Here is a 27,894-nt window from a genome sequence, read left to right on the forward strand (position 1 = left end):
GATCCAACGGTACACAATGACAGGCTCAGAGGGGGCTGATTTCCCATGATGCACCACACTTACCACCATCGGTTTTCATGTTGTGTGAGAACTCGGTTTTCTTCGGCGTTCCTTGGCGGTTCCTCAGGGTCTGGCACACGCTCAGAACGGATCCAGATAAAAGCATAGAGGGGCTCCAGTCAAACGTCCCCGCTGTGCCTTACTTTTAGACACAAGTGTGTTGACATCAGACTGTTTATTTAGCCTTATCTATGGACAACATGTGAGTGAAAATGCTGCAATCTCTATATTTAGACTCGTTATTCGGCTTTGGCAGTTTTGAAGCGCCTTGTAGAGTGAACATGTGACGTGAATTCTTTTTTAAAATGTGACAACAGTGAACAATGTGTTAAATATTGATGTGTTCATGACGTTTGGATTCTCAATCCGCAATATTGTGAGTGACTGACCAAATTAAATGTTTGTGTACAATTCTAATACTTTTTTTTTCTCTTGAAAATGTAAATAAATAACTGAATCATATTGGCTTCGGTTCCCTGCATCTTGAGTTTTTATTGCGATTCGGTTTTTAATACTCTGTCACTGCACATATGAAACATTCCTGCAATATTTTCACTTGATTATGAATAAACCAGCTGGTGTATTGTGATATTTGAGAGTAATAATAAAGCCTTAAAGTGTGGTTTACTGTGAAATCAGCCCCCTTGATCCTCGTGCGACGGTAAACGCGGTTGTGAGTGTAAATCTGTGCTGTGTTAGTGATTGTGTTTGGTCACATGACTCTCGCTGGACCTCTCGATGCTGTATCCAATCTAATGATGCTTTGCTGCTAACAGCCTTTAAAGTTAGTGTGCTTTTTCTCTCGTTGTAAAGCTTAAACACACATGCACAAAAGTTTTGAGTAAAACCAGCATTATCTGGGTGAACCTGTCAAGAACGTGTCCAGTGGACGGTTGCATAAAATACTTAGTCTTCTACATTTAGACACTTTTAACTCGGTTACATAAAATGGTAAGATTGGTCTAATTGGAAAAGTAAGACTGATTGGTACCCATTGGTTAACTGCTAGTTCTTAAGACAAAAGCTGCATTCTAATTTGCATATTCATGCACTCTTCTATGCCGTTAGTGCATAGAAATAGAAAAAGTGCACTTTAAATACTCAATGATGCACTTAATTAACTGCAAAAACAAAGTGTTGGACACTTCATGCATAACAGAAGCTTTCAGACCCTGATGTTAAATAACCGTATATAATTAAAACACTGCATGGTTGAGGATATAGTGCATAAATACAAAGTGTTACATAGTTCATTGTCATTTGGAACACAACTAACATGGTGGCTAAGTTTATGCAACTGGTCCTAGGTCTTATTTCACCCCAAAATCAGAAGACAAGACAAAATATGTTTTTTGTTTAATTTTTGGGCCAGTAAAATTTTTTCATTTGGACAATTAAGCACAAATTTCCCTGAGTTTTTATTATTTTAATGTAAAAAAAAATAATTTGTATCATTGTAAAGTACTTGTAAACCATGATAGTTATTGTATTGCCTTTATGCTAATTTAATTTACAAGTTAAAAAAAAATCTTAGTACAGTAAAAAAAATTGGAAAATAATGAGAATTTGGGGGTGAAACGTGCTTAATTGTTTTGAAAATTATGTCTTTAAATATGCTTAATTTTGTTTAGGCCAAAATAAGATTTTCTTGTAATTTTTGTGGTGAAATATAACCTAATTCACTCATGTTTTTCATGGGATTCACTCATGTTTTCCAGTAGATATATATGCTGTACCAGCTGGCATTGGAGGAAAGTTTTCTACACATCCTTAAACTCATCACTATGACATTTTCAAACACTAATGTTGTGGTTTTATACGTCAGTAGAGGTGGATTGTCGATGTAAACATTTGTTCTGCGTTTGCTTTTGAATGGTTGAGTTGTTTCAGCACAGGAAACATGACAGTGTTATATTGACATCTAAATGAGTGTGTGCTTATGTGTCTGCCCTCAGTAATGTGCAAGTAACACTTCACGTGTACCACTAACTAACTAAGACCTTTTGAGGTGCCTTCTTCTGGTAATTGCCAAATCATTGCTGGCTCATTTTAGAAGAACCTGAGAATTTAGTGCTGTGTAAAAGTAATTGTCCCCCTTCACATACTCATTAATTGTAGTAAAATTTAACATGTTGACTAATAAATATTTGGCATTAATAAAACATGCCTTTCATCTGTTTTTAACCAGTAACCTGCACCATAATTAGTCTGTCGTGTTCTTGTGATCAAATGAGTATTTGATGTGGACATTAAATTACAACCGCAGAATCGGTTTGTCCATTTTATATGGATATAAAAGCATTTCGTCAAAGGTTTATATTAGCCGATAAACATAAAACAAGTCATATTTCCTCCCAAAATCAACATCAAAGAATTATTAATTTTATCATTTATCAATTATTTTATCAATTATTCAATTATCAAGTCATTATTTTGAGGACCTCATGATATTTTCTCATAAGAATTAAATGTTAATTTAGTTGAGAATGAAATGAAAACGATGCATTCTTTTGACAATAGTTGGATTTTTTTGTTAATTGTGCAATTTGAAGGTGATCTAAATGAAGCCCCGAAACTTTACAATCAAAATCAGAACATGAGACACTTTATGAAGTAGAGTGTTAGTATTAATGAAACAATATTACATGATCAAAACTCATAAGGAATATTTCAAACATGCAGGAAGACAGGATGAACTCAGTTCACTGCGTGTTTACAAAGTGTCCGGACGATTCCTCGACATCCCAATCCAATCCCAGTGTCTCTGAAGCTGTTAGGTTTTCCCAGTCTTCTTTTCACCGCGCTTCTTCCTTGTGTAGCGAAAACTCTTCAGTGGATTTTTGCCTCTGAAACTCGTCTGCAAATGCAACAAAAGTTGAAAATTATTGATTCAGAGCACCATTGGAGGAGCTGTTTTTATGCACAACTATCTAACTCTTAATTAACCAATATGCCATTATTATATCTAGGGCTGCCTCCTGATAGTCGACTAAACGTTAGTCGCTGAGAAAGGGCTTAGTCGACCAAATTTTAATTACTTAGTTGGTCGCAGAAAAAAATAAAAAAACTCCACAGGAAGTGGTGAAGTCATGCAGACCTTAAACATATCATAAACATAACAAACATTTGAAACGCAAGTAGTAGACTTATGAACCGGATTATTATGGTTTTGTATTTTTCTGTAATGCAGAACAATGTTACACATAATATTCTTTCTCAGCCCTGAAACTCAAACCATTTTCCGATGTCACCCCAGTATATATTTAAGTCATTAAATTAATATCATAAACGTGCGACTAGTCGACTAATGGATTAAATGAACGAATTCTAGTCTGGTCGGGGGCAGCCCTAAATATATCAATATGTAGTTAACCCCTTAATTGTCACCCCCCTTTTTGAGAATGGATATTAAAATGCACTATTCAAACTTAAATGGTTGTAATTCAAGAATACTTTGGAATATAGACCTAAGTTTGGTCTTGTTTTAAAGAAAACCATTATTACTGAAGTGAAAGCACTTCAAATCTAATATACTGTACTTTATATATTTTTTTCAAAATATTTTTTTACTATAAAATTACTATAAAATTAAAGCAATATATCTAACCAAGTTGTGTTCCAAATTTGAAGTTGATATCACAAAAAATGAAGTTTCCATGAGATTTTATTTAGGCGTAATACCAAAAATAGCCACCGGGTGACATACATTCCATTGAATTTAATTGTATGCATTCTGCTATAACAAATTAATAAAGTTCTGTACAAATATCACTTCTGTCACAAAATATGGAACCTTGAGACTCAGACCTTTCTGACAATAATGTGTTTTGTCAAGATTAGAAAAGGTTTTGATCATAAATTATGAAACATGATGACACCAAAAAGGGGAGGAGCCTGATAAAATAATTTAGAGTACCGTTGCTGCAACGTCTAATTTCAAAACGATTTTCACAGGATGAATTATGAGTTCGTAAGCTTTTGAATGACATCTAATTTATGATAACTACTAAAATATGTGATGTAATAAAAAAAGGCAATAAAAAATATAATATATTTTAGAGGATAATATATATAAATTATACTATTTAGGGGATAATATTATTTTATATTTTTTTATTGACAAATACTAGATTAAATGTTTTATTATGAACTTTTAGCATGAAAACCAAAAGTTTCAATTATTAGAAGCGTGTGCGTCGACTTTTTGTGACAAACGCCAGAACTCCTGTTATGATGTAGATTTTTTGAGGTGCGCTCTTGTCATAAATTCATCGATTTACACAAAAAACAGTGCTCAAATATCTATTAAGGAGTCTTAGAGCTTTCCAACGATATATAGTCTGTCATGATTAAATTAGGATTTAATTGTAAAATAGTGAAGTAAACTTAGGCGTCCCGTATAGATTTAAGTATGTAATGTTACGTTGAGTTTCGAAAGCGTTGAAGTAAATGAACGAGTGTCGCTCACCTTAAAGCTGCTCAGCATCACGCCACCCGCTTTAAACTTCCTTTTCCTCCGTTGTTTCAGAGGATTGACGAGACTTTTCAGCGTAGCCGGGACTGAAACGGACATGAAAACTGCGTTTGAGATCCATTTGTATGTGCGTCCGATACATAGATCAATCAAAAAGCCATCACTCCTTACTCAGGTATTCGGGCACGTTCTTCATGTGAGGTTTGATGACGGCGGGATGAAGGTCTTTGTCGTGTCGTAGCAGCTGCAGGTCTCTGGGATTGTCTTCAAAATACGTCTGTCAGATAAAGGAAGTTGGTTACTCCGGTCCATCAACATGAGAGAGTGACTGGTTAAAGAGCACAAACCTTGAGTTTCTCTGAATTGAGCAGCTCTTGTTTGATCTCCTTCAGTCTGGCCTCCTTCATCGCCTGCTTTGTGACCGATCTCATGGCATCCTGGGTAAATTATACCACACAAGAGACTTCAGGTGAACCAAACCACAATACAGCTTCAGCGCTATATGAGGACACAAACATACCCGACATCTGTATCTGAATCCCTCGATTTCCTCCATTTTGAACCCGTACGGCTTCAAAACACATTCTGTGTCTGAAAACAGAGGACATTTTATTATTCAAATTTATTTTATTTAATTATTTTATTTATTTAATTATTCAAATTTATTCAAATATACAACAAATATACAATAAATACAATAAAAAAAATACAATAAGATATTTAAGATATTTAAAGGGGTGCTATTCTAAACAACACCATCATTTTATTTATAATATATTTTTTGAAATGTGAGTTTATAATATTAGGTTTCTAAGAGGACAAGCAGGCCTGATTTAGTTCTCGGTGACCATGTTAACTTTCACCTCCAGAAAGAGCGCTTTCAACCTCCGTGAGCATTGGGAGTTCTGTGTGAGAAATGAAGGACAGCGCAGTGCCGGGATTATCCGCACGAGCCGTTCTAAAGGGAAGCAGGGAAAATCAGGATTAACTAGTATTATTGTAAATTAAATCGAAATGTTCATTTAAATGCAGCTGCAATATATATAAAAAAAAAAAATGGCAACTAAATGAAATACAATAAGTTTGTTGAAGTATTAAAATGTCTAAAACTGATATAAATATAAATTATAAAGACAAAGACATATATAAAACAAAGACTATTAAAATGACAAAAGCACATAAAATTACTAAAATGAAAATATAAAAATAAATCAGTATCAGTATTAAGTAAAGTAAATCTATTAGAAATAATATAAGTTAATTTAAATTAAGCTGAAATAAAATAAAATATTTTTTTTAATTGAAAGAAACAAAATCTTAAACGAAAATAAAAAATAGCAATTAAATGAAATAAAATAAGTTTGTTATTAAAGTGCTAAAATTTCTAAAACTGAAATAAATTAAATTCATGCTAAATAGAATAAAAAATAGAATATAAAATGACAAAAGCACATAAAATTGCTAAATCTATAAGTAAAAATATTATTGTTGTTAAACTAAAATGAAAACTATTAAAAATAAGTTTCATTAATTTGAATAAAGTGGGATAATAATCATCGGTGTACCTGCCGACGCGGTGAATGTAGGACTCGACTGAAGTGGGAAAATCAAAGTTGATCACATTAGACACATTGTGAAAGTCGATCCCTCTGGAAACGCCGTATTCCTTGTCTTTGCCTCTGAGAGGACAAAACAAAACTCAGTATAAATGTTTAAAGCTGAAACCATTTTAACACACCAACCGTTATCAAAAAAAGAAATCATATTTCATATTTTAAATGTTTCATGCATTTCATTAGCAGGGAACTCATACTTTCCACTTTTCCCGGAGTTCTTTTTCTTCTTTCCTTTCTCCTGTGTTTTCTGGGAGCTTCCAACGGGATTCTCTAGTCCTTGTTCATCTGTGGCGATGATGTAATTGTAGAAGCCTTGATTAAACTGAGCGATAATGTGACACCTGAAAAACCAACCGAAATAAAAACTGCTTTAAAGGGATATTTCACCGCTGGAAAGATGAATGTGTATTTAAATTGGGTCATTTATGTAGTAGAAATGTGAAATTATTTTAGAAGTTGGTGCCTTCTAGACTGAGAAAAGCTGGAAAATGTATTTTTGGCTCATGTGGATGAAAGACAACAACTCCCAGAATGCACTTGCTTCGCTGCCCTACGAGGACACTCCCAAGCCACGCCTACCGGTTACAGAGGGCAGTATCGGAGGAAATGATACAGCTAGGCTACTAGTCGACTCGAAACTGAAAAGACGGCGTTTTATCGTGAGATCCCCCTATGGGCGGGTTGAAGACATGCTTCAACAGCTTGCACTCACACACATGCACTGAAAATTTCACAAACTTTCAGCCTTTTATGTTCAAACCGGAGTCAGACAATGATGGAGAGACTCTAGAAGAAGTGACAACATGTAGAAGCAACAGGACATTTCTGGTTAGTTGATGAATTTCTGCAGCTGATGTGTAGTTATCTTCTAGTCATTGATTAGCATATTCTGTCTTGATAATTATAAATCGTGTTCAGGGGGCGGGGTTTATGTAAATTCTAGGGTTGGTGATGTCACTAACCCGGGAGGAATGTGGTGTAGTCTCTACCAGCCGTTTGTTGTAGTCCTTAAAAAGCGATTTCTTTAAAAGCAAATATCTCCCTTTGCTTTGAACTTTGAGCGTTGTAACTTTGCAGATGTTGTTTATGCTCAAACAGCAACATTACACACTAACTAAAGTTAGAAAAGTTAAATCATAATCCACACCTTTAGGAAGTGATTTTTTTGGGCAGTAAATAATGGCACACATACCGGTAAACTGACTAGCGCAAACCTTAGTAAATCACATGATTCATTTAAATTCTCTCCTTCCATAAATTTTGTGTCTGAAAGGGAAACTCCTACATTTCTCACTGCGTGTCTTTAGTGAATCCTGACAGTAGTTTTTTAAAGCCAACTGAGGGTTTGCGCTGGTACAAGCTGTTAGTAAATCTGGGGCAGTATTCACAAAGCATTTTATCTTACCACTAGGAGTACTCCTAAATCGCACTAAAAGATTTTAGCTAGGAGTTTTCTCTTAAAAGGTATTCACAACGCCTTTCAGACCTACTCTTAGTAAAAAAAAAAGACAACTCCTAAACTAAGAGTGAGTCTTCGTTGCTATGGATGACGTCTTTACTCATGCACGAGCTTGACTGAAGTGACCACCTTGATTGGCTGATGATTGTAACGCGGGAATGATTCCAAACACCTCCCCTAAGATGATGAGTGACAGATCTGAGAATGCGTGCGCTACACAAGTAGTGCGAAGGACGGAAGATGATGAATAACTGCATAAATAGCCTAAATGAATAAAGAGTAAGGCTAAACAAATAGCCTAGTAGCCCAATGAAACATATGGATTGATGCAACATCTTTGCAACATTGAATTAATCTGTCACTATATGCCTCTGCCTATGTTTGCAAAGAGAAGAACATTTTAATTTGATTCACAATGAAACGTTACAATTAGTTTACATGCAGTGAGTAGCCTAGTTTTGGTTGTTGTTGGTGGCGTCCCTAGTTATGCCTACAATGCAAAATTGTTCCCTCGCGATTGGAAGCTCCTGTAGCCGCCGCATACGCATTTCAAAACATCGCAACGTGAAATGCCACAAAAAGCGGTTTGTGAATAGGTCTTCGTGAGTTAAGAGTCCTCTCGACTTCTTTTAAGCTGTCCCAGGCTTAGTGCTGCTTTTAGGGCTAAAATGCTTCGTGAATTACTCTTAGTGAAAAAAATTAGGAGTCCTAAAGTTACGAGTGACACGCCCATTATTTTTAGGAGTTGCTCCTAAATTCGCCAGTTAGGAGCTACTTTTAGCCTTAAAATTCTTTGTGAATACGGCCCCTGGCCCATATTATATTAAAGCATCTTTGGTGTTTACATGGTTCCTACGGAAGTAAAACTGGAAATTGAGGGTATGATGTCATTGACAGGCGACGCAATGATACGGCACGTTACACTGGTTAAAATAGCTGATTTCTCTGGATTTAAACATTATTGGAAACAAGTATGCAAAATATATAACACTATGCTAGTGGTTTTTGGATATTTTAATACAAAAATCTTACATAGGCAATTCTTGATTTCTGTTATGTCATTTCCCCTAAATAAATTCTATAAAAATAATTTTATATCAGCTTTATTTCTATCATTTTTAATAGTTTTAGTTCATGATAATAACCCTGGAAGTGCCTCAACACAAAACTGCTGACTCGACCAATAGCAGCAGGACGATTTAACGGTGCAGAAATCACACACTGCAGCTTTAAGAAAACAGTCTCTTCTCCTACCTGGAGTGAACCGGCAGTTCAGAGTTCAGGACACAAGCAGGGATGCTGAACTGCTCCAAAAACAGTTTGAGCCGGTAACAGCGGTCCACATCTCCGACGAATATGAGGGACTTCCCTCGAACCAGGCCGAGCTTCAGGAGTGTGTAGATGAGCAGGAACTTGTCCTCCTCCTCACACCGGACGCTGTATTGCTGGAGCTGAGAGCTGTCGGGCAGCTGGGAACCCTGGAGCTTCAGCGTCACCTACAGCAGGAGCAGGAGAACCATCAGATCCAGACACACACACACACACACACACACACACACACACACACACACACACACACGGCTAACACTTCTCTGCTTCTGCACTCACTGGGTTGTGGAGGACGAGCTCTTTCAGGGCCTGAACGTCGTCATTCAGTGTCGCCGACATGAGGAACGCCTGGTAGATCTTGGGGAAGTGACTAAAGAGGGGAACAGACAAACACTAGATGTTGTAACAAAGTCCAATAGAAGAGAGCGCATCTTAAAGGGGTGGTTGATTATAATTTCACTTTTCTAACTTTAGTTAGTGTGTAATGTTGCTGTTTGAGCATAAACAACATCTGCAAAGTTACGAAGCTCAACGTTCAAAGCAAAGGGAGATATTTGCTTTTAAAGAAATCACTTTTTAAGGACTACAACAAACGGCTGGTAGAGACTACACCACATTCCTCCCGGGTTAGTGACATCACTAACCCTAAAATTTACATAAACCCCGCCCACGGAACACGATTTATAGATTTTAATGACAGAATATGCTAATCAATGACACATAAGCTATATAAATTTATCAACTAACCATTCAGAAATGTTGTCTACATGTTGTCACTTCTTCTTGAGTCTCTCCATATTTGTCTGACTGCGGTTTGAACATAAAAGGCTAAAAGTTTTGGAAATTTTCTTGAGTCTCTCCATCATTGTCTGTTTGAGGTAAAAGGACATGAGCTGTTGAAGCTCCGCCCCCTGTGCCGGGAGCAGCAGCTCATTTGCATTTAAAGGAACAGACACTAAACGGTGCGTTTTTGCTCACCCTCAAAAAGTGACAATTTTAACATGCTATATAAAAATATCTGTGGGGTATTTTGAGCTAAAACTTCACACACACACTCTGGGGACGTCAGAGACTTATTTTACATCTTGTGAAAAGGGCATTATGCCACCCCTTTAAGGAGATGTGTCCAGTCAAGGTGCTCTATGGTCTAGGGTTTTTAACAGTCCATCAAAGAAAACTTCTAGATGACCATGGCACTCTTTCAAATTAAAAAGCCTTTATTATCAGATGGCTACATACAACACATCTAAAAACTCTCCAACGCGTTTCGGCCCATGCCTTCCTCAGGGAGAGCAACACAACAAACTCAACAATGCACTTTGAACGGATTGGATTGCATTTAATTTCTTTGATGGACTAGATGTTGTACCTTATAAACAGTGACATGTGTTTGCCTATACAAAACTTCCTGTGCACAATTTTGGGTTGTGTTGAAAAGGTGTTGCTGCATGAACTATTTTCTGGAATATAAGTCATGTTTTATTTATCATCTGACACGTGCTGTGACTTATATAATGCAATTAGGGTCAAGCACGCAAATACGCAGGGCACGTGAGCACAAGCTAAATCTGAATAGCACATTTCTTACACACCGGTAGTTTCAGTTTCACTTTAAATAAAATCTTTTAAGCTTGGCATTTATAATAAATGTTGTTTATAATGAATGCCGCAATAATTTATGTTTGTTTTATACTTATATTTTTCATTCCTGTAATGAATCCCGTTAAATTGAAAGGATTTGTTGTGGAGTGAGGGAAACTATATACATGTATAATACATTTCTAGAACGATTTGTTTTATTAACCAAGATTTTAACTTATTTTTTGAGAGTAATAATAAAATGTGACTTTTTTTCTCTCAATGCAATTTTGACCCGGTCAGACTAATAGTCAGATGTGACTTATTTTTCTGGAAAACATGGTTTTGCAAATTAATATAGCTAACAAGACACACTTTTCACACATGCAACTAATTCATATCACAAGGGCTCTGTTTACTCCTGGTTTAAGATGCGTTTTGGTTGATCGGATCACAAGAAACACATTCCCGTTTACACCTGGTGTTTTAATCCGTCTCTTTTGTCCACTTTCAATCACTTCTGTCCTCGGACAATTTACATATGAACGCGACTGAAGACGACGGAAAAACAGATAGAGAGCATCAGCTTTAGTTTCTGCTTTTACAGCCGAACGCTGTGAGTGTGTGTTAGAAATCAGGAATGGTGAGAGAACATTGTGTTTGGTACATTTTTCATCTTCAAACCAAACTTGGGTCTTTAGCCGACAGTTTAAATCCCATCTAACTAGCGCACTTCCCATAATGTTCACTCATTCGGTCAGTAGACGGAGAGTAGACGGTCTTTAGTGGCTGTTTGAACACATTTGACCACATGAGCGTTTACACTACGAAAGCAATCCGGTCTAATGTGTTTCTGGAAGTGGTTGAAAGTGGACAAGCTCAAAACGTTTTAGATCCCGATTACACCGGTATTTACTTAAGTGTCGTCCACTTGTCATCCGATCGAGCAAAACACATCTTAATACCAGGTGGAAACGGGGCCAAGCTGTTTTAATCAAACACGTACCACAACAGGCTTTTAAGGTCTGCTTCAAACCCAAACGAGAAGAGCAGATCCGCCTCGTCGATGACCAGCATCTCTAATGAAGTGTGCAGCTGCAGGTTCTGGGCGTTGATGTGGGCCTGAACACGGGACGGCGTGCTCACCACAATATCTGGCTTCTCCATTAAAATAGGCCTGTGAAAAACAAACAATTGTAAATGTTTCTTGGAATCAATATTAAACTGCACTTAGGATGAGACTTGAGAGCTTAAATGAACTTGAATGAGAATTAATGAGATTAAACCCACTCCTGAATGAACCTGATTTAACTTGAGAATGGTTATTATCGTTAAAAGGGTTCTTTAATGCTATCATCTTTCTTTAGTCCTTCCAGCGGGAGTTCTTCTCTAGTGTCAGTGTTTCTGAACTCCTGAAACGCCTCCATTGTAGTCTTGAGTTTCTTCCGGGAACGAACACGTCACAATATTCCTCATTTAAATAATTAATACGCAGAATAAAGGGGCGGGGCCTGGTTGAGTTAGTTAGTAGTGTGGCGGTTATGGTAAGGGGCGGGACATTTCCCAAACACACTCGAATTGCTTAACCAATCACAACACACTGATCGAGTTGACCAATCAGAGCACAGTGTGCTTTTCAGAAGGAGGGGCTTCATAGAGACAGGAACTAAACAGAGCGTTACTGACAGACTGGGAAGAGAGGAGCTGCAACAATGGAGAATATGAGGGAAAATAATGTGTTTTTTTAACATTCAAGCATGAAAACTTATTTTCCCAATAAGTTTAGCCCAAGTATATATCCCAAAAACTAAATAAAGACTTGGGCATAATAGGTCCCCTTTAACTAAAACTATTGAAAATATTTGTGTTAATTAACATAAAGCTGACATTAAATAAAATATAAATATTAGATGATATTAACTGAAATAAAAAATAACAAACCTAAATAGTAATATTAAAAACAATAATAATAAAAATGACAAAAGTACAAAAATTACTCAAATAAAAAAAAGTAAATATTTAATAAATGTTAAATCAAAATATAATAATAAAAAAAAATACTATAACAGTATATAAATAATACTAAAATAGCACTGAACTTGAGTTTAATCTCCCAGGCTTCAGAGGTGGTTTTGTTGAAATAATGGTTCCTTTGATTTATAAACACCAAATTAGTTTAGAAAGTAATTTCTGAACTAATACATACAATTCAAGAAAGATATCATCAAATCTTATATCAAATTGAGTCCCATATATAGATATAATTCCTTTAGCAAATATGCTCGGTCCAGTGATTTGCTGTAGTACTGACTTCTGTGCCGATAGATCCGCCTTCCCAGAGATGTCCGCCACTCGCACGTCTCTGCCGCAGTACGCAGTGAGCTGTCGGATCATGGTCTGGACCTGCTGGCCCAGTTCTTTAGTCGGGACCAGGACTAGAGCTCTGATGGCCTGCTCACGTACAGTCTGCTCACGACACACATACAACACCAGTGACAACAAATGTTACTAATTCCTGTCACTGAGGCTTAGCATAAACTTATTATAAATGAATAAAAGCCACACATCACCTGTTTGGACGTGAGGATTCTTTGGATCAGTGGGACCGCATAGGCTGCGGTTTTTCCTGATCCGGTTCGAGCTCGGGCCAGCAGATCCTTCCCCTCCAGCGCCAGCGGGATGGCTTTCTCCTGGATGAGGGTGGGCTGAGACCAGCCTAAATCAGCCAGAGCCTGAGAAACACAACAGCAGCACTAAATAATGCATCCTTAACGTCCCTTGAAGATGATCTGATCACAAGTGGACAGCAGTAAAATACAAGAGTAAATGGGATGTGATTTGAGACATCAACATGCGGTGACACAAATCATGTGAGCACATCTGAAAATCAGAAATTATATATATATATATATATTAGTGCTGTCAAGTCAATCTAACTTAAAATACTTTGTACACATAATATACATAGTGTGTATATATATATATACAGTACCAGTCAAAAGTTTGGAAACATTACTATTTTTAATGTTTTTGAAAGAAGTCTCTTATGGTCATCAAGCCTGCAGTTAAAAAAAAAAAAAAAACTAATATTATGAAATATTATTACAATTTAAAATAATGGTTCTCTTTTTTAATATACTTTAAAATGTAATTTATTTTTGTGATGCAAAGCTGAATTTTCATCAGCAAATACTCCAGTCTTTGGTGTCTTATGATCCTTCAGAAATCATTCTAATATGATGATTTGATACTCAGTTATTATCAATGATGGAAACAGTTGTGCTGTTTAATATATTTTTTTGGAATACTTTTTTCAGGATTCATTGATGAGTAAAACATTAACAGCATTTATTCATAAAAACAGCATTTATTCAAAATAAAAACATTTCTAACAATATAAATCGTTACCATCACCTTTTATCAATTTAACGCATCCTTGTTGAATTAATTAATTTCTTAAAAAAAATAGTTATTGTTCCCAAACTTTTGAACGGTAGTGTATATTGTTACAAAAGATTTCTAATCTAAATAAATACAGTTCTTTTTAACTTTTTATTCATCAAATAATCCTGAAAAAAGTATCTCAGGTTATAAAAAAAATATTAAGCAGCACAACTGTTTCCAACATTGATCATAAATCAGCATATTAGAATGATTTCTGAAGGATCATAAGACACCAAAGACTGGAGTACTTGCTGATGAAAATTCAGCTTTGCATCACAAAAATAAATTACATTTTAAAGTATATTAAAAAAGAGAACCATTATTTTAAATTGTAATAATATTTCATAATATTACTGTTTTTTTTTGTTTGTTTGTTTTTAACTGCAGGCTTGATGAGCATAAGAGACTTCTTTCAAAAACATTAAAAATAGTAATGTTTCCAAACTTTTCCAAACTATGTGTGTGTGTGTATATATATATATATATACATACACACACACACACACACACACACACACACACACACACACACACACACACACACACATAAATACAGTATATACTCTCACAAACACATACATACAAATGTGATATATATAAATATAGTAATATATATATATACTATATACACTATATATATTATGTAAACAAAGTATTTTAAGTTAGATCTACTTGACAGCACTAATATGTGTGTGTATGTACATATTACCACAGTTCTACTAACTATAGTATTTTGGAAGGAACTATGATATTCATATAACTAAATACAGATATACAAGAAAGGCATTTATGGTGAATCTGTTAAACCAGAAAGAAATGTTTGTATTTTGTTCTATTTCAGAAATGACAGTGCTAATGTTAGCAAGTAAATATAATGTCGTAACAGGCACTAAATGCATACAAACGGCACAAAACAAACTGATGATATCCTGCTGTCTGGTATTTCGAGGCGGACAGACTTTATATTATTAGCACGACTATATATTTTACCTTTAATAGCCGATCATCTAAGCCCATCTCATGAAAAAGTAGTCTATCCTCCTCCATCTTCACACGTGTGTTTGCGCACAGAGACGAGCGAGACATTGAACCCGCTGCGCCACTCATGGTACTGGAGGGGAACTGCAGGTCAAACCACACGACGTGCATTTAATATGAATACGAATGTCTATAAAGAATAACAAAGTTTAGAAAACTATCTATGAATGTTTACGTCACATTTAATGTTTTTCTGCGATCTCTGATGTTGTATTTTCAACCAAACGCAGTTTAAGGCGTTTCACCTGTAGTTACTCCGGCTTACCGGTTGATGGCGCTGCCGCTTGAAACGCCCGTTGGAAGAAGAACTGACACAAGACAAACAAAAGCATCAACGTAGAGGAAAATAAGACCACGAACACACAATACAAGTAAGTTTTACCTTTTAAATGTCTCCTCGTGTTGTTTAATATCTCTTCTAACAGTTTCGTCTAAAATAAAGATCTGCGGATTCGGGAAAACCGCACTAAACTGCCATTACTGTAATGCTAATGCAGTAGGAAGTAACGTTAAATATCACACATGCTGCTGTTGACCTACACAACAAGCAGACAAATCACTGCACATTCATTTATTCATGCATTTATATTGTGTACGCACGTGTCCCGAAGCACTCAGTATACTTTCTTTTGCATGCAAAGGAGAAAGGAAAATCTGATATGGAGACACAGGTACATACGAGAGGAATCTGTTCAATATTATTGTGCATAAGAACAAGATACACGTTCTCATGTTTTATTGTGTTAACGCTGAATGCTTCTGTGTTTAGATGAGGCAACGTGTGTTTACCGGGGTGGTCACACAGATGCAGGAGCATCATGGGATTGTGGATCAGGAGGTTCATTTCCCAATGAGGTTTGTGTGTTTGTGTTATTCTGCATGAATCAGTCATAATCTGATGTGAGATCTGAGCTTTGTGGTTTGTGCCGCAGTGTTGTGGTGGGTCGAATGCCACTGGTGGGTGAGAAAGTGTTGGTGAAAGCGGTTCAGGACCCCCTGAAACCCATCAGCTGGACGGCACAGAAAGTCCAGACCCTGAACGGACAGGTATAGAGCATCGCTTTGAGCTCATATGTTAATAACATGTCCTTAAGAAGTTGTTGTATAATAGAAATCTACAATTTCTTGAAATATTTGAAGACTTCAGGTGCACAATTTTCTGCTAGAATGATCATTTTTATCAAGCTCGTATATTTAAGTTCAGTAATTTCACTTAAATGGCAATGAAAATTACTTATGAATTGCCATTTAAGTGAAATTACTGAACTTAAAAATACGAGCTTTATAAAAATGATCATTCTAGAAGAAAATTTCAGATGGCACTTAGAGGCTTTTGCATCTGAAGTCTTCATTTGGTCCCTCTTTACATTAAAGGGTTAATTCACCCAAAATATAAAATGATCCCATAATTTACTCACCCTCAAGCCATCCTAGTAGTATGTTTTATATATATATAGTATATTTCAGCCAAACACATTTAGAGTTATATTAAAAAAGGCTTTATAATGAGAATGAATGGTACCTTTGTTTTTTGAAGCCCAAAAAGCACATCCATCCATCATAAAAGTAATCCATACGACTCAAATGGGTTAATAAAGGCCTTCTGAAGTGAAGCGATGCGTTTTTGTAAGAAAAATATCCATATTTAAAACGTTATAAACTATAATCACCGGCTTCTGGCAACGGCCTAGGCATGTTCTTAAGAATCATCCTAGCTTTTCCTCGGAAACTTTATTTAGAGCATAGAAATGTGAATTTCCACTAAACATACACTACCATCCAAGGCTGCATTTATTTGATAAAAAATACAATAATTGTATTACAATAACTGTTTTCTATGTGAATATATTTCCTGTGATCAAAGCTGAATTTTCATCATCATTACTCCAGTCTTCAGTGTCACATGATCCTTCAGGAATCACTCTAATGTGATGATTTGATGCTCAAGAAACATTTAGGATTTTTAGAAATGACGTGAAAACAATGAGTATTCCCAAATTTTGTATTTTTTTTATGTTTTATTATTGGAACAAAATGTTAAGTTGGTCACACGTTATTTTAAGGTGTCATTGTTACAATGTAGTACTGAGAGTACTGAGCAATATTAATTAACTACATGTACTTACTGTAGGATTAGGATTTGGTTGAGGCTTAGTTGCATGTAATTATGCATAATTTACTGTTATGGTAAGTACATGTAACATATGTAACATGGACACTGTAAAATACAGTGTTACCGTTAAGTTTGGCATAATTGTAATATATTTATTAACATTTATATTAACAAGTGATATCTGTTAAGTGAAAGCCTTAGTGTGTTGCTGAAATTAAATGAAAATATTTCATCTAAAATTAATTTTTTGGTAAAATATTTAGTTTCTAGAAGCATGTAAAGTTACTCCATATTTCTTAAGAGTATAATGAATGAGTGTATAATTAACAGGTTATAGTTATGCTTGATCTTCAGTCTCTTTCTCTGGATTTCTCTCTGTCAGCCGTTCAAATCCCCCCCTCCGCTGCTGCCGTCCATGTCGACCAATATGAAGCCTGGCATTTTAGGGACCAAACCTCAACCCCTGCTGAAATCTCCCAAAATACCACCGCTGATTCCCAGCATGCAGCCAAACCCTGGTACGTGGCGCAGTGTTGTTATCGTAAACTAAAAATGCACTTTCTGTAAAGCTGCTTTGAAACAATATGTATTGTGAAAAGCATTATACAAATAAATTTGAATTGAATAAAGTGCCCCTATTATCCTATTTTCCTAATTTTGTTTTGGAGTCTCCTACATTTGGAGATTTACATGCATCCAAGTAAAAAAACACACATTTTTCTCATAATATACATTGCAGCATCACCTAATTTCTCTCAGTGTCTGAAACGGTTCGATGAGTAATACTGAAATAGCGCTGATGTGAGGAGCTGTCCATAATGAACGCTGTGTGATGTGTCTCAGGTGGAATGATCCAGATGTCCCATCACCAGCAGATGCCCTGGAACGGCCCGTTTGACGGTTGGGGTGGAGGACGGAAGAGACACCCTGAGATCATGGGAGGACGCAGAGGTGGACGCTGGTGAGACTCAATGACCTGTGTGGTCTGTCTATACTGTGTACTGCATTATGCTGCATTGTTGAAGTCACATGACCCCACTTCATCCAGTTATCATATCTGGGTTTCACTTTATTTTGATGGTCCCTTTAACACATTCTGTTGTCTAGAAGTAACATTGCACCTACATGTCTACTAACTCTCATTAGAGTATTAGTAGAGTATTAGTAGACTGGTAGGGTTAGAATAAGTTGACATGTAGTTGCAAAGTTACTTCTAGTCAACAGAATGTTCAAAAGGGACCATCAAAATAAAGTGTTACCTATATCATTTAGCATTTTGAATTCAATTGTGTTAAAGGAGAACTCCGGTCAATTTTAACATTGAGCTCATTTTTTTGTACATTTGGAGTGCTGTCAATACAGAGAACAACAACAAAAATCGGTGTTGCCTACACCGAGTTATTCTATTTTTACAATATGCACCCTGTTGACTTCAATGGGGCAAGTACTAAACCTGCTTTTAGCCTCTTAACATCCTTGATGTGGCATTACAAGTGCACAGAAAATGTGAGTGATTCCTTCTGAGTGAACACGAGTGGATCTGACTGCAGTAGATGTGAAAGATATGTATAAAAATGATGTTATTTAAGCCAGCGCACATACCTGTATTTACATCCTGTTTTCGGTCGAAGTCCAAAGTAGTCGATTGTCGAGTTCACACGCATAGGTTTAGTTACCTATGATCACGCGCGTGAACTCGGCAATCGACTACTGTGGACTTCAACCGAAAACAGGATGTAAACACAGGTATTTGCGCTGGCTTAAATAACATCATTTTTATACATATCTTTCACATCTACTGCAGTCAGATCCACTCGTGTTCACTCAGAAGGAATCACTCACATTTTCTGTGCACTTGTAATGACACATCAAGGATGTTAAGAGGCTAAAAGCAGGTTTAGTACTTGCCCTATTGAAGTCAACAGGGTGCAAATTTTAAAAATAGGATAACTCGGTGTAGGTAACACCGATTTTTGTCGTTGTTCTCTGTATTGACAGGACTCCAAATGTACAAAAAAATTGACCGGAGTTCTCCTTTAATAGAACTTTTTATAATAATGAAATAGAGGTTGACACATCCGGATCATTTATCAGACTAGAAATCTGAGGTCAAGTTGCAAATTGCATTGTTGGATGCATTAGTTCATGCAGTGTGTTCTGTTGTAAATTGCATATATTCATATACACACAAAATTCATTCAAAGTTTTGGGGTCTGTAAGATTATTTAATGTTTTTTTATTTATTTTTTAAGTCTCTTCTGCTTTCCAAGGCTGCATTTATTTAATAAAAAATACAGTAAAACAGCAATATTACAATTTAAAAGACTTTATTCTACGTGAATTTAATATGTAATTTATTCCTGTGATCGAAGCTGAATTTTCAGCATCATTACTCCAGTCTTCAGTGTCACATGATCCTTCAGAAATCACTCTAATATGCAGATTTGCTGCTCAAGAAACATTTATTATTATAATCAATATTAAAAACAGTTGTGCTGCTCCATATATTTGTGGAAACGTTATACATTTGTTCAGGATTCTTTGATGAATAGAAAGTTCAAAAGAACAGCATTTATCTGAACTAAAAGCTTTTGTAACATTATAAACATCTATACTGATGCTTTTGATCAATTTAATGCTTCTTTTCTGAAACAAAAGTATTAAATTCATTCTGCATACTTCTACTGTACTTTGTAGTTAGGATGCCATTCATATACTCCTGCCCAATTTTTGGTTTAAATGAACCGATTTAAGCGCCTCATCTGTGTAAGACTGTCCTGTTTTTAACACGCTGACGTGTGTCCTTCAGGGAGGACGGTGGCGGAGGGCCGTGGGGATCGGACGCCATGCACCAAAAACGCAAAAGATGGAGGGCGGAGGAAGTGCCCAAAAAAAGCAGCTCTGTAACCACTCACAGAGCGCCGTTATTCTCCTGCTTCTCCAGGGACACGTAAGTCAGGCGGAAACAGTGCTGGGACGTTCTGATGAATGAATGAGGCATTTATATAGCGCTTTCATGTGTGCTATTGTACACCCAAAGCGCTCTCCAATCATATCAGGGGATGAAATGATGAACGGTAAACTCATTGTCTTTTCCTCTTGACTTTTTCAGCCAGGCCTGTGGTTATCTGGAGCTTCAGCGTCGGTACCCACACCTGCACCTGACCTCTAACCTCTTCCACCTCCAGCTGTCCTGGACCGAGAGCTTCCCGCTCAACCAGCCCCTTCCTCTGAGAGGACCGTGTCACTTTCACATAGGACCAAACCAGACGGAAACAAAAGCAGATGTTTGCGAGTCCACAGATGACACTTTCGCTGTTAAGGTACAAGGTTAAGGTTTATCATGTGGTCATACAAGCCTCACATTCTTCTGAACGCATTGCTCTGTTCTCTCTGCAGGTTCTGTTGTTTTCTATGCCGTGCCTTGAGGACTTGTATTCACAGTGTTGTAACCTCTCAAAGGACGGTCAGATGCAGAAGGAGGCTGTGCATCCCACTACACTTCTCAAAGTAAGAACATCTGAGCTCACGGGACGTCCCATGAAGCTACTAAACCGCTGTCGTTCCTTAAAAAAGACCAGAATGAAATCAAAATGGACTCTCTTTGCTGTCTAAAGGCTAGACACCACTGGTCAATTTGTAGAAATATTAACTAATAGAGAGCACTAAACTTACCCAGTTGATTAATCACAGTACATTAAGATAGCTGTTTTATATTACAAGTTTTCTGTTAAGTTGAAGTATGCAAATCAGGCATTATCTGTTTAAATATGCACTAATTTGCATATGTTTCCAGAACTGATTGGATAAAACAATGTTCAATTTATTATTTTTTTTGGCGTAGTTCATGTTGGTGGACAGTGGAGGCGAACTGCGGCTCCCAGGAGGCATCTGGTCACCCAAAGCTGACGGAGCGAACCCAGCGAAGGACAGCTCGACGCTGGTCAACACTGCGGTCCGCTGCATAAAGGAGCAAACCTCTGTAGATCTCTCATCCTGCACACAGTGGTCTGCACACTTCACTTTTAATTTCACTTTAATCCAGTCATGTTGCACTAGAGTCTTGCTGAAGTGTATTGAGTTTTACTTTGCTTCAACTATGCATTTGTAAGTTTCTGAAGTTTCGTATGTCGAAAATTCCTTTAAAAAATTACAGTTTTGAAGTTTGGGTTCAGTACGATTTTTTTTTTTTTCTTCAAAGAAATTAATACTTTTATTCAGCAAGGAAGATTTAATTTCATCAAAAGTGACAGTAAAGACATTTATAATGTTACAAAAGATTATATTTCATATAAATTGTTGCTGTTCTTTGAAACTTTTTATTCATCAAAGAATCCTGAAAAAAAGGATCATGGTGTTTCATAAAAATATGAAGCAGCACAACTGATTTCAACATTGATAATAATAATGAATGTTTCTTGAGCAGCAAATCATCATATTAGAGTGATTTCTGAAGGATCATGTGACACTGAAGACTGGAGTAATGATGCTGAAAATTCAGCTTTGATCACAGGAATAAATTACACTTTAAATATAGGTGATCAAATAAATCCAGCTTTGGTGAACAAAAGAAGAGACTTCTTTCTAAAACATTAAAAATATCTTACCTCAGTGTATGTTTTCTTTTATATTTTATTTTAGATAAATGTTTTCACTATGTAAATGAAAGAAATATGTCACCTTGTGTCTTTTACGTATTCATTAGTAATGTTTCTAATTTCCCTTAAATGCCTCTTAATATCTTTCTCCCTCTCCAAAGGTACAAGATGGCGGAGCTGAGATATCTTTCAGGAGATAAAATGGAGACCGTTGTGGTGTTGATGCCAGATGTGTGGAATCTGGAGACAGCAGAAGAAGACTGGGCAAAACTGCAACAAAAACAGCTGGTACTGCAATTATGCTTGAGTTTATAAACATTATCCATAAATAACATCGGAGATATCTTCTAGCTCGTCTGTTTTCTTTCCTGTCTTCCAGGATGATTTGTTGCTCTCTGAAGGTCCGTCTGTGGTTTTTCACCCCTCCGATGGGCTGAATCTGTCTGTCGTGTCTCTGTCGTCAATGCTGGAGCCTCAGAGCCTTCAGACACGAGACAGCTGTGAGGTGTGTGTGCTTACACACGCGAAATGCAGCAAATTTGAGACTATTAATAATGCAGCTAGTATGTGTATTACAGTAAACTGGCTCAGACATGATGTAATCAGGTTCTCATGTTCTGTATCAGGTCAGCTTGATGGCGGAGATGTTCAGCGAGATGCTCCAGAGGGATTTTGGGCTTCAGCTGTATCAGTGTCTCTGCCGTCTGCCTCAGGATCCCAGCGTCAAAGACGACAACAGCACTCCCATGGTACACTAGACCTCATTGCCATACTACAAGCGAAACTTGAAAAATTAGAATATCGTGCAAAAGTACATTTATTTCAGTAATTCAACTTAAAAAGATGAAACTAATAAATTACATAGAAAATTACCATAGACTGTAAAAAAATATGGACGTAGTGTACGTGACGTCACCCGTAGGTTTCCGAAGACTGGTTTTAAAGCCTAAAGTGGGCGTGGCCGACCGTCGCCATCTTGGCAGCGCGTCACTCCCGGATTGATTTATTTTTACAGTCAGACAATGAGCTGAGGTAACGTGACGGCTAACAGACTGCAGACAAACGGCTAATGATGACTAATGACCACAGCAGCGGGAATCCACCTGTCCCTCAAAAGTGGACACCCTTAATTATGCAGAAATTTTAAGGCTTAATATAATTTAAACGGATGAGTTATAAAAAAAGATTCACCCCCCTCACAGTTGTTATGAAGGGCAAAATTAGCTGTATAGACCAAAGCCATATACAGACACCAGGCTGTAAACACGTTTTTTTCTGCTGTAAAATTTGGCATTTTAACATGGGGGAGATGCAGATTCGACTCACTTTTGACACCAGCCTCAAGCGGCCAGTCAACGAATTGCAGTTTAAGTCACTTCCGTGTTGGTTTCAAGAGAGAGACGGGGAGGTTGCCGCTTGAAAATTACATGCAAAGTGAGATATTTCAAGCCTGTTATAATTTTGATGATTATGGCTTACAGCTTATGAACATTTTTAAATTTTGAATTTTGGATTTTCATAAGCTGTAAGCCAAAATTATCAAACTTATAACAAATAAAGGCTTGAAATATCTCACTTTGCATGTAATGAGTCTATATAATATATTAGTTTCACCTTTTAAGTTGAATTACTGAAATAAATGAACTTTTGCACGATATTCAAATTTTTCGAGTTTCACCTGTTAAACCGTTTTTATTAATATTTTGAATTAGTTTTTATTTTTTTCTGTTTTTGTTGTAATTTTAGTTCAAGTTTTAGTAATTTAGTTTTTTACTTTTATTAGATTTTTTGAAAATATGTAGTACATCAAGTTAAAAGTATAATTCACCCTAAAATGAAAATGTCAATTAATTCCAAGCTTAACCAAGTTTAGTGGGGTTTTTTCTTGCCTCATTTAAAAAATTTTTTTTTTTTTATTAAACTTGTAGGCTAATTAAAAAACAAATACCCCATCCAGACATCACTTTTGGCCACTGCTTAATGTAGAACATCAACTGTTTATGCAAATAGAGCATGAAAATCCAGTAACTTTTTTTTTCTCTCTTAAGGAGGAAGAGCCCAAAACATCAGACAAACAGCCGGGAAAAAAGAAAGGATTGACCGATGCGAAGAAGAAAAAACTCAAAGAGAAGGATGAGGAGCTAGATGCAGATGACGTCATTCTGATGGATGAGACTGAAGCGGCTGAAAAACAGTGTGAGCCTGTTAAAGAGAGCAAAACTGTGAGCGCAGGAGGAGACGGGCAGAGCACCAGCGCCTCAGACAACCAGGCGTCCAGAGACAGTGTAAGAGCTCACGTTTCTGCCCGGATCTGAGCCACGTGTCCAGTGTTTCTCCTCTCACATCTGTTTCTGTGTGCTTGAAGGACTGTCCTCAGGGCTGGACTGCTGAGATTCCTCGTAAGGTGCTCCTGTCCTGCGTGTTCTTTGACCGGCAGCTGACGGGAAGTCTTCGGGAAGCAGATCTGCTCAACATCCTGCTGTCTCTCGGCCTGTTTCTCAGTCACGCTCAGGTTCCAGATTTCCTCAGAGATGTTTTATCAGAGATGTAGAAATCTGCCAAATAAAAGCTCTCTAGGGTTTAACATTTGAAGTCAAAGAAATATACAGTAATGTTGGTATTGTAATTTTACAGTAGTTCTGTAAAATGTTATTATTATTATTATTAAATGCTTGTTTTTTATTTTACAGTGAAATAATATTATTGCAGTGTTAGTATATTTATTTATTCAATTCTTATATTAATTCTTTATTAAAATAATAAACTAAATATTATAATATAATAATTATATAAGTATATTATTATACAATAATTATACTGATGTATATTAATATTATATAGTAATTCTATTAATAAAAATAATAATAAATAAAAATAATAAAAATTTTAATATTTTATTATTATTAAAACTTTATTTTACAGTAGAACAATATAATTACAATATAATATTTCTTTATTAATTTGTTTATTTTTATAATATTAAATTAAATAATATTTCGAATAATAATATTTTTTATTATTATATAGTCATTTTGTATTTGGAAAAAACAGGTTTTTACCTTTTTCTTGTTTTCAAATACAAATATCTGAAAATGCCTAAATCAAGATACATTTACTTGAGAAGCAAAATGACATATTAAGATATAATAATAATAATGGCAGTGGAAAGTTGCACGGGTGATTTACTGAGAATTTGCAAGTTCAGTGTTATGTCAGGCGCAAAATGGGTTACGACCACTGATCTATATAGAATGACATTATATAATAATATAATGTCATATATATATATAATGTCATTATATAGATCAGTGGTTACGACATGCTTTTTTTGAGGCAGTAATAGTGCTGAAAATACCAGTGAACTGACTAACACAAACTTATATTAATGTCAATCACTGCATGATTGATTTAAATACTCTCCAGCCACAAATTTTGCGTCTGAAAGAAAAACAAAGTCTTAAGTAAATTCTAACAGTAGTTTTTTTTAAACCAAAGAGGGGTTGATAGTTTATTTATTTTTTCAGAAAACAAGCCTTAATAAGTCATTGTGCATCTCAAGTAAATATTTAAAAATGTTTAGAGACTTGTCGTTTTTTTGCAGTGTACCGACTTGCATTCTCTGATTATAAGTAAAAAACAATATATCTCTCCATCTGTCCTCAGGCGCAGGATCTGGTCAGAAGGGCTGCGGTCGGTGGGCTTTGTCTCTACAGGAATCTGTGCGGCCGCTGGTCAGACTGTGATCAGACAGACGACAGCATCAGCGCTGAGGGTGTGTGTGTGCTTTTACGCAATCTGGCAATGCATGAAAAAACATTTAACACTAAAAATGTCATTGCATGTTCCTCTCAGGGAATAAAGCGATGTTGCCGGGACAGCCCAGCAAAGAGCGGGGGTCGGCCCGTCGCTCAAACGCCACAGATGTGATGAACTACAGAGGGAACGTCATCAACCTGCCAAACCTGCTGCAGTCGCTGGAGAGCAGCAAAACGGCCCAGCGTGAACTGGAGAAGTGCGTCGCCACGCTGCAATCCAGACTCGGTGAGACTGTAATCAGGGCTGGCCTTAAAGATATCGATTTGAGATTTGTATATCCATTCTAATTTTGAAGAACCGATATTGATTCTTAAATCCCCAAAATTTAATCTTCAAATTTAGTCTATGCTGTTTCAGTTGATAAATGAACATTGTAACTCGCCTCCCATCCAATAAACCAAATTAAGTTTGTGCTGTTACTGTCAATTTTATCACCAAATTCTCACAATAAACACCGCTTTGGTGCTTTAAAGCGACGTGATGGATTGCTGTAGCATCTCAGTTCAAGTGACACGTGAACCGATCAACTCTTCCGCTTTACTACTAGTTATAGCACCATAGCTGCCAACTTTTGAGTTTTGCTTGGAGTGAGATTTAGGGGGGGGGGGGGGGGGTGATTGGGGGGGTGTAAAAATAAAAAATAATCTTGCATCACAATAAGTGTATTGTGTTTGTCAAAACATTTTAGTAACTAAACTGAATTTTATTAGATTTAGTGACAACATGTTACAATGTTTACATTGTACAATTTCTGGTAAGCTACGTTTTTTTTAATTATTGCTTGAAACAAATTTCACGATTTCAATTCAAACCTTGTGATTTGGTTTAATATTGACTCATTTGGATAAATATTAGGTATTTATCTACCTATCTATTTATTTACCTATCAGCTGGTAGTATTATTTAAGGTTAAAAATAACTCAAATTAAATATAATGCGTTTTTTTATTATAATAACAACTTTATTTAATGATATAAGTAAAAATATAATAAATAGTACACATATTTAGCAAAATAGCTCTTTTTTTCTAGCCAACTAACTTGCCATAGCCTATATTATGTTCATTAAATGGCTTTCCTGAGGTAAATGTAATGTGACAATTGTTCTCCAGCAGTTTTATTGACCCTCTCCGCGGATGAAAAACACGGATTGATCGATATTATGTATGAGGAATATACATTTCGGTAAGTTGCACTGTATCTTTCAACATTGTTCATTCGTGTTTATTTACTATTAGCTAGTAGAGATGATCGGTTCACGTGCCGCTAGCGATCTGCCACGTCACATTTACAAGCGCCAAAACGGTATTTATTGTTTGAATTTCGTAATAAAAGTGACAGAATCTGAGATTTTTTTAATATCATAACTAACCTGCTCTGTCTAGTCTGTCGGTCTCCGTGTCCTCTTTGCTTCGCGATTTTTCTGTGCGTGAGAAAATGGATGTGTGGCGTGTGAAACGTGTCAATTGTGTGTGTCTCACGGTGAATGCGTGAGAGTTGGCAGCTCTGACGGTTACCAAATGAACATGAATGTACGTTGAAAGATACAGTACAACTTACCGAAATCCATATCAGGTGTCATGTAATCGCAATTAATCGATAGAGAATCGAATCGGAAGCTTGTGAATCAAAATCCAGATTCCTCTCATGGTGTAATGCTTTAATTCTGCCATCATGCTCAAGTTTTAATGCATTTGAGTTTGACGTCTTTGTTCACTGTGTGTGTGATTCAGAAGCAGCAGAAGCGAGACAGGCCTCTAATGAACAGGAGCAGGGCCAACAGAAAGAGCTCAAGAAGAAACTGGAGAAAGCCGAGACGCTCAACAAAACGTACGAGAAGAGTCTGAGAGAAAACACCGGTCAGATGACCTCTGTCATTGAGAAGATGCAGAGGATGGTCGAACAGGTGACGTGTTTGAGTGCTTTATATGCATTTTAGACTTTATAATCTGACAGATCTGTGTTAATATACTATGTTTTTACTGTTTAGACGACGGCCCTTACAAGTGCGAATGCAGGGAAGGATGAGAAGATGTAGAGCCCCATTGGACGCCCATGTACTTGTGTTTGGGCCGAGGAGAATAAAAGAAAATTTAGTCTCTGTTTCTTTGCTTTAAAAAAATGTTTTTTGTTTCGGGTTTTTTTGTGTGTGGGAAAATGGATGTTTTATCATACACACATACACATTTGTAAAGGATTTTATTAATAAAAATGAAAGTTTCGCTGGTTTATTTTAGAATGTAATGTGCTTAATATGGAAAGGAAACGTGGTTTATTTATTTAGTTTTATTTAATTTAATTTTTTTAGTGAATTCTGGCAGCTATGAAAGTGTGATCTTTCCACAAAACTGACAATCTCATAAACAGAGA

At 36.3% G+C, this 27,894-nt stretch overlaps 3 protein-coding genes across 4 annotated transcripts in view; 2 read left to right on the top strand and 1 right to left on the bottom strand.

Moving 5' to 3' along the window:
• Window positions 1-2,215, top strand: part of ykt6 (YKT6 v-SNARE homolog) — a 9,145-nt gene extending 6,930 nt beyond the window's left edge. Inside the window, exon 9 of the mRNA XM_081354119.1 lies at window positions 1-2,215. This exon is cut by the window's left edge and continues 172 nt beyond it. The gene's annotated coding sequence lies outside the window, so the exon portion shown is untranslated.
• Window positions 1,241-15,247, bottom strand: ddx56 (DEAD (Asp-Glu-Ala-Asp) box helicase 56). The gene is made up of 14 exons (XM_081354103.1): window positions 14,951-15,247; window positions 13,087-13,248; window positions 12,828-12,982; window positions 11,523-11,693; window positions 9,218-9,308; window positions 8,864-9,105; window positions 6,348-6,491; window positions 6,100-6,213; window positions 5,398-5,492; window positions 5,055-5,125; window positions 4,882-4,971; window positions 4,706-4,811; window positions 4,529-4,620; window positions 1,241-2,917 (listed from the first exon to the last, which is right to left on the bottom strand). The coding sequence occupies exons 1-14, from the start codon at window positions 15,107-15,109 to the stop codon at window positions 2,834-2,836; spliced, it is 1,776 nt and encodes a 591-aa protein (XP_081210229.1). The 5' UTR covers window positions 15,110-15,247; the 3' UTR covers window positions 1,241-2,833.
• ccar2 (cell cycle and apoptosis regulator 2) lies at window positions 15,216-27,753 on the top strand. Of its 2 annotated transcripts, XM_081354095.1 has the most exons (19): window positions 15,262-15,369; window positions 15,640-15,669; window positions 15,768-15,853; window positions 15,931-16,045; window positions 17,494-17,629; window positions 17,955-18,072; window positions 19,921-20,061; window positions 20,224-20,434; window positions 20,511-20,621; window positions 20,956-21,119; window positions 21,871-21,997; window positions 22,089-22,214; window positions 22,336-22,458; window positions 23,758-23,994; window positions 24,075-24,221; window positions 25,373-25,481; window positions 25,562-25,750; window positions 27,258-27,430; window positions 27,515-27,753. In XM_081354095.1, exons 2-19 carry the CDS (start codon window positions 15,658-15,660, stop codon window positions 27,560-27,562), a joined length of 2,373 nt encoding a protein of 790 aa, XP_081210221.1. In that variant the 5' UTR covers window positions 15,262-15,369; window positions 15,640-15,657; the 3' UTR covers window positions 27,563-27,753. The 2 variants fall into 2 exon arrangements, with proteins under 2 accessions (XP_081210222.1, XP_081210221.1); XM_081354096.1 differs by lacking the exon at window positions 15,640-15,669 and having other exon boundaries at window positions 15,216-15,369.
• The last annotated feature ends 141 nt before the right edge of the window (window positions 27,754-27,894 follow it).

Source organism: Scardinius erythrophthalmus (assembly GCF_964197995.2).
Source record: "Scardinius erythrophthalmus genome assembly, chromosome: 23".
Taxonomy (NCBI): domain Eukaryota; kingdom Metazoa; phylum Chordata; class Actinopteri; order Cypriniformes; family Leuciscidae; genus Scardinius; species Scardinius erythrophthalmus.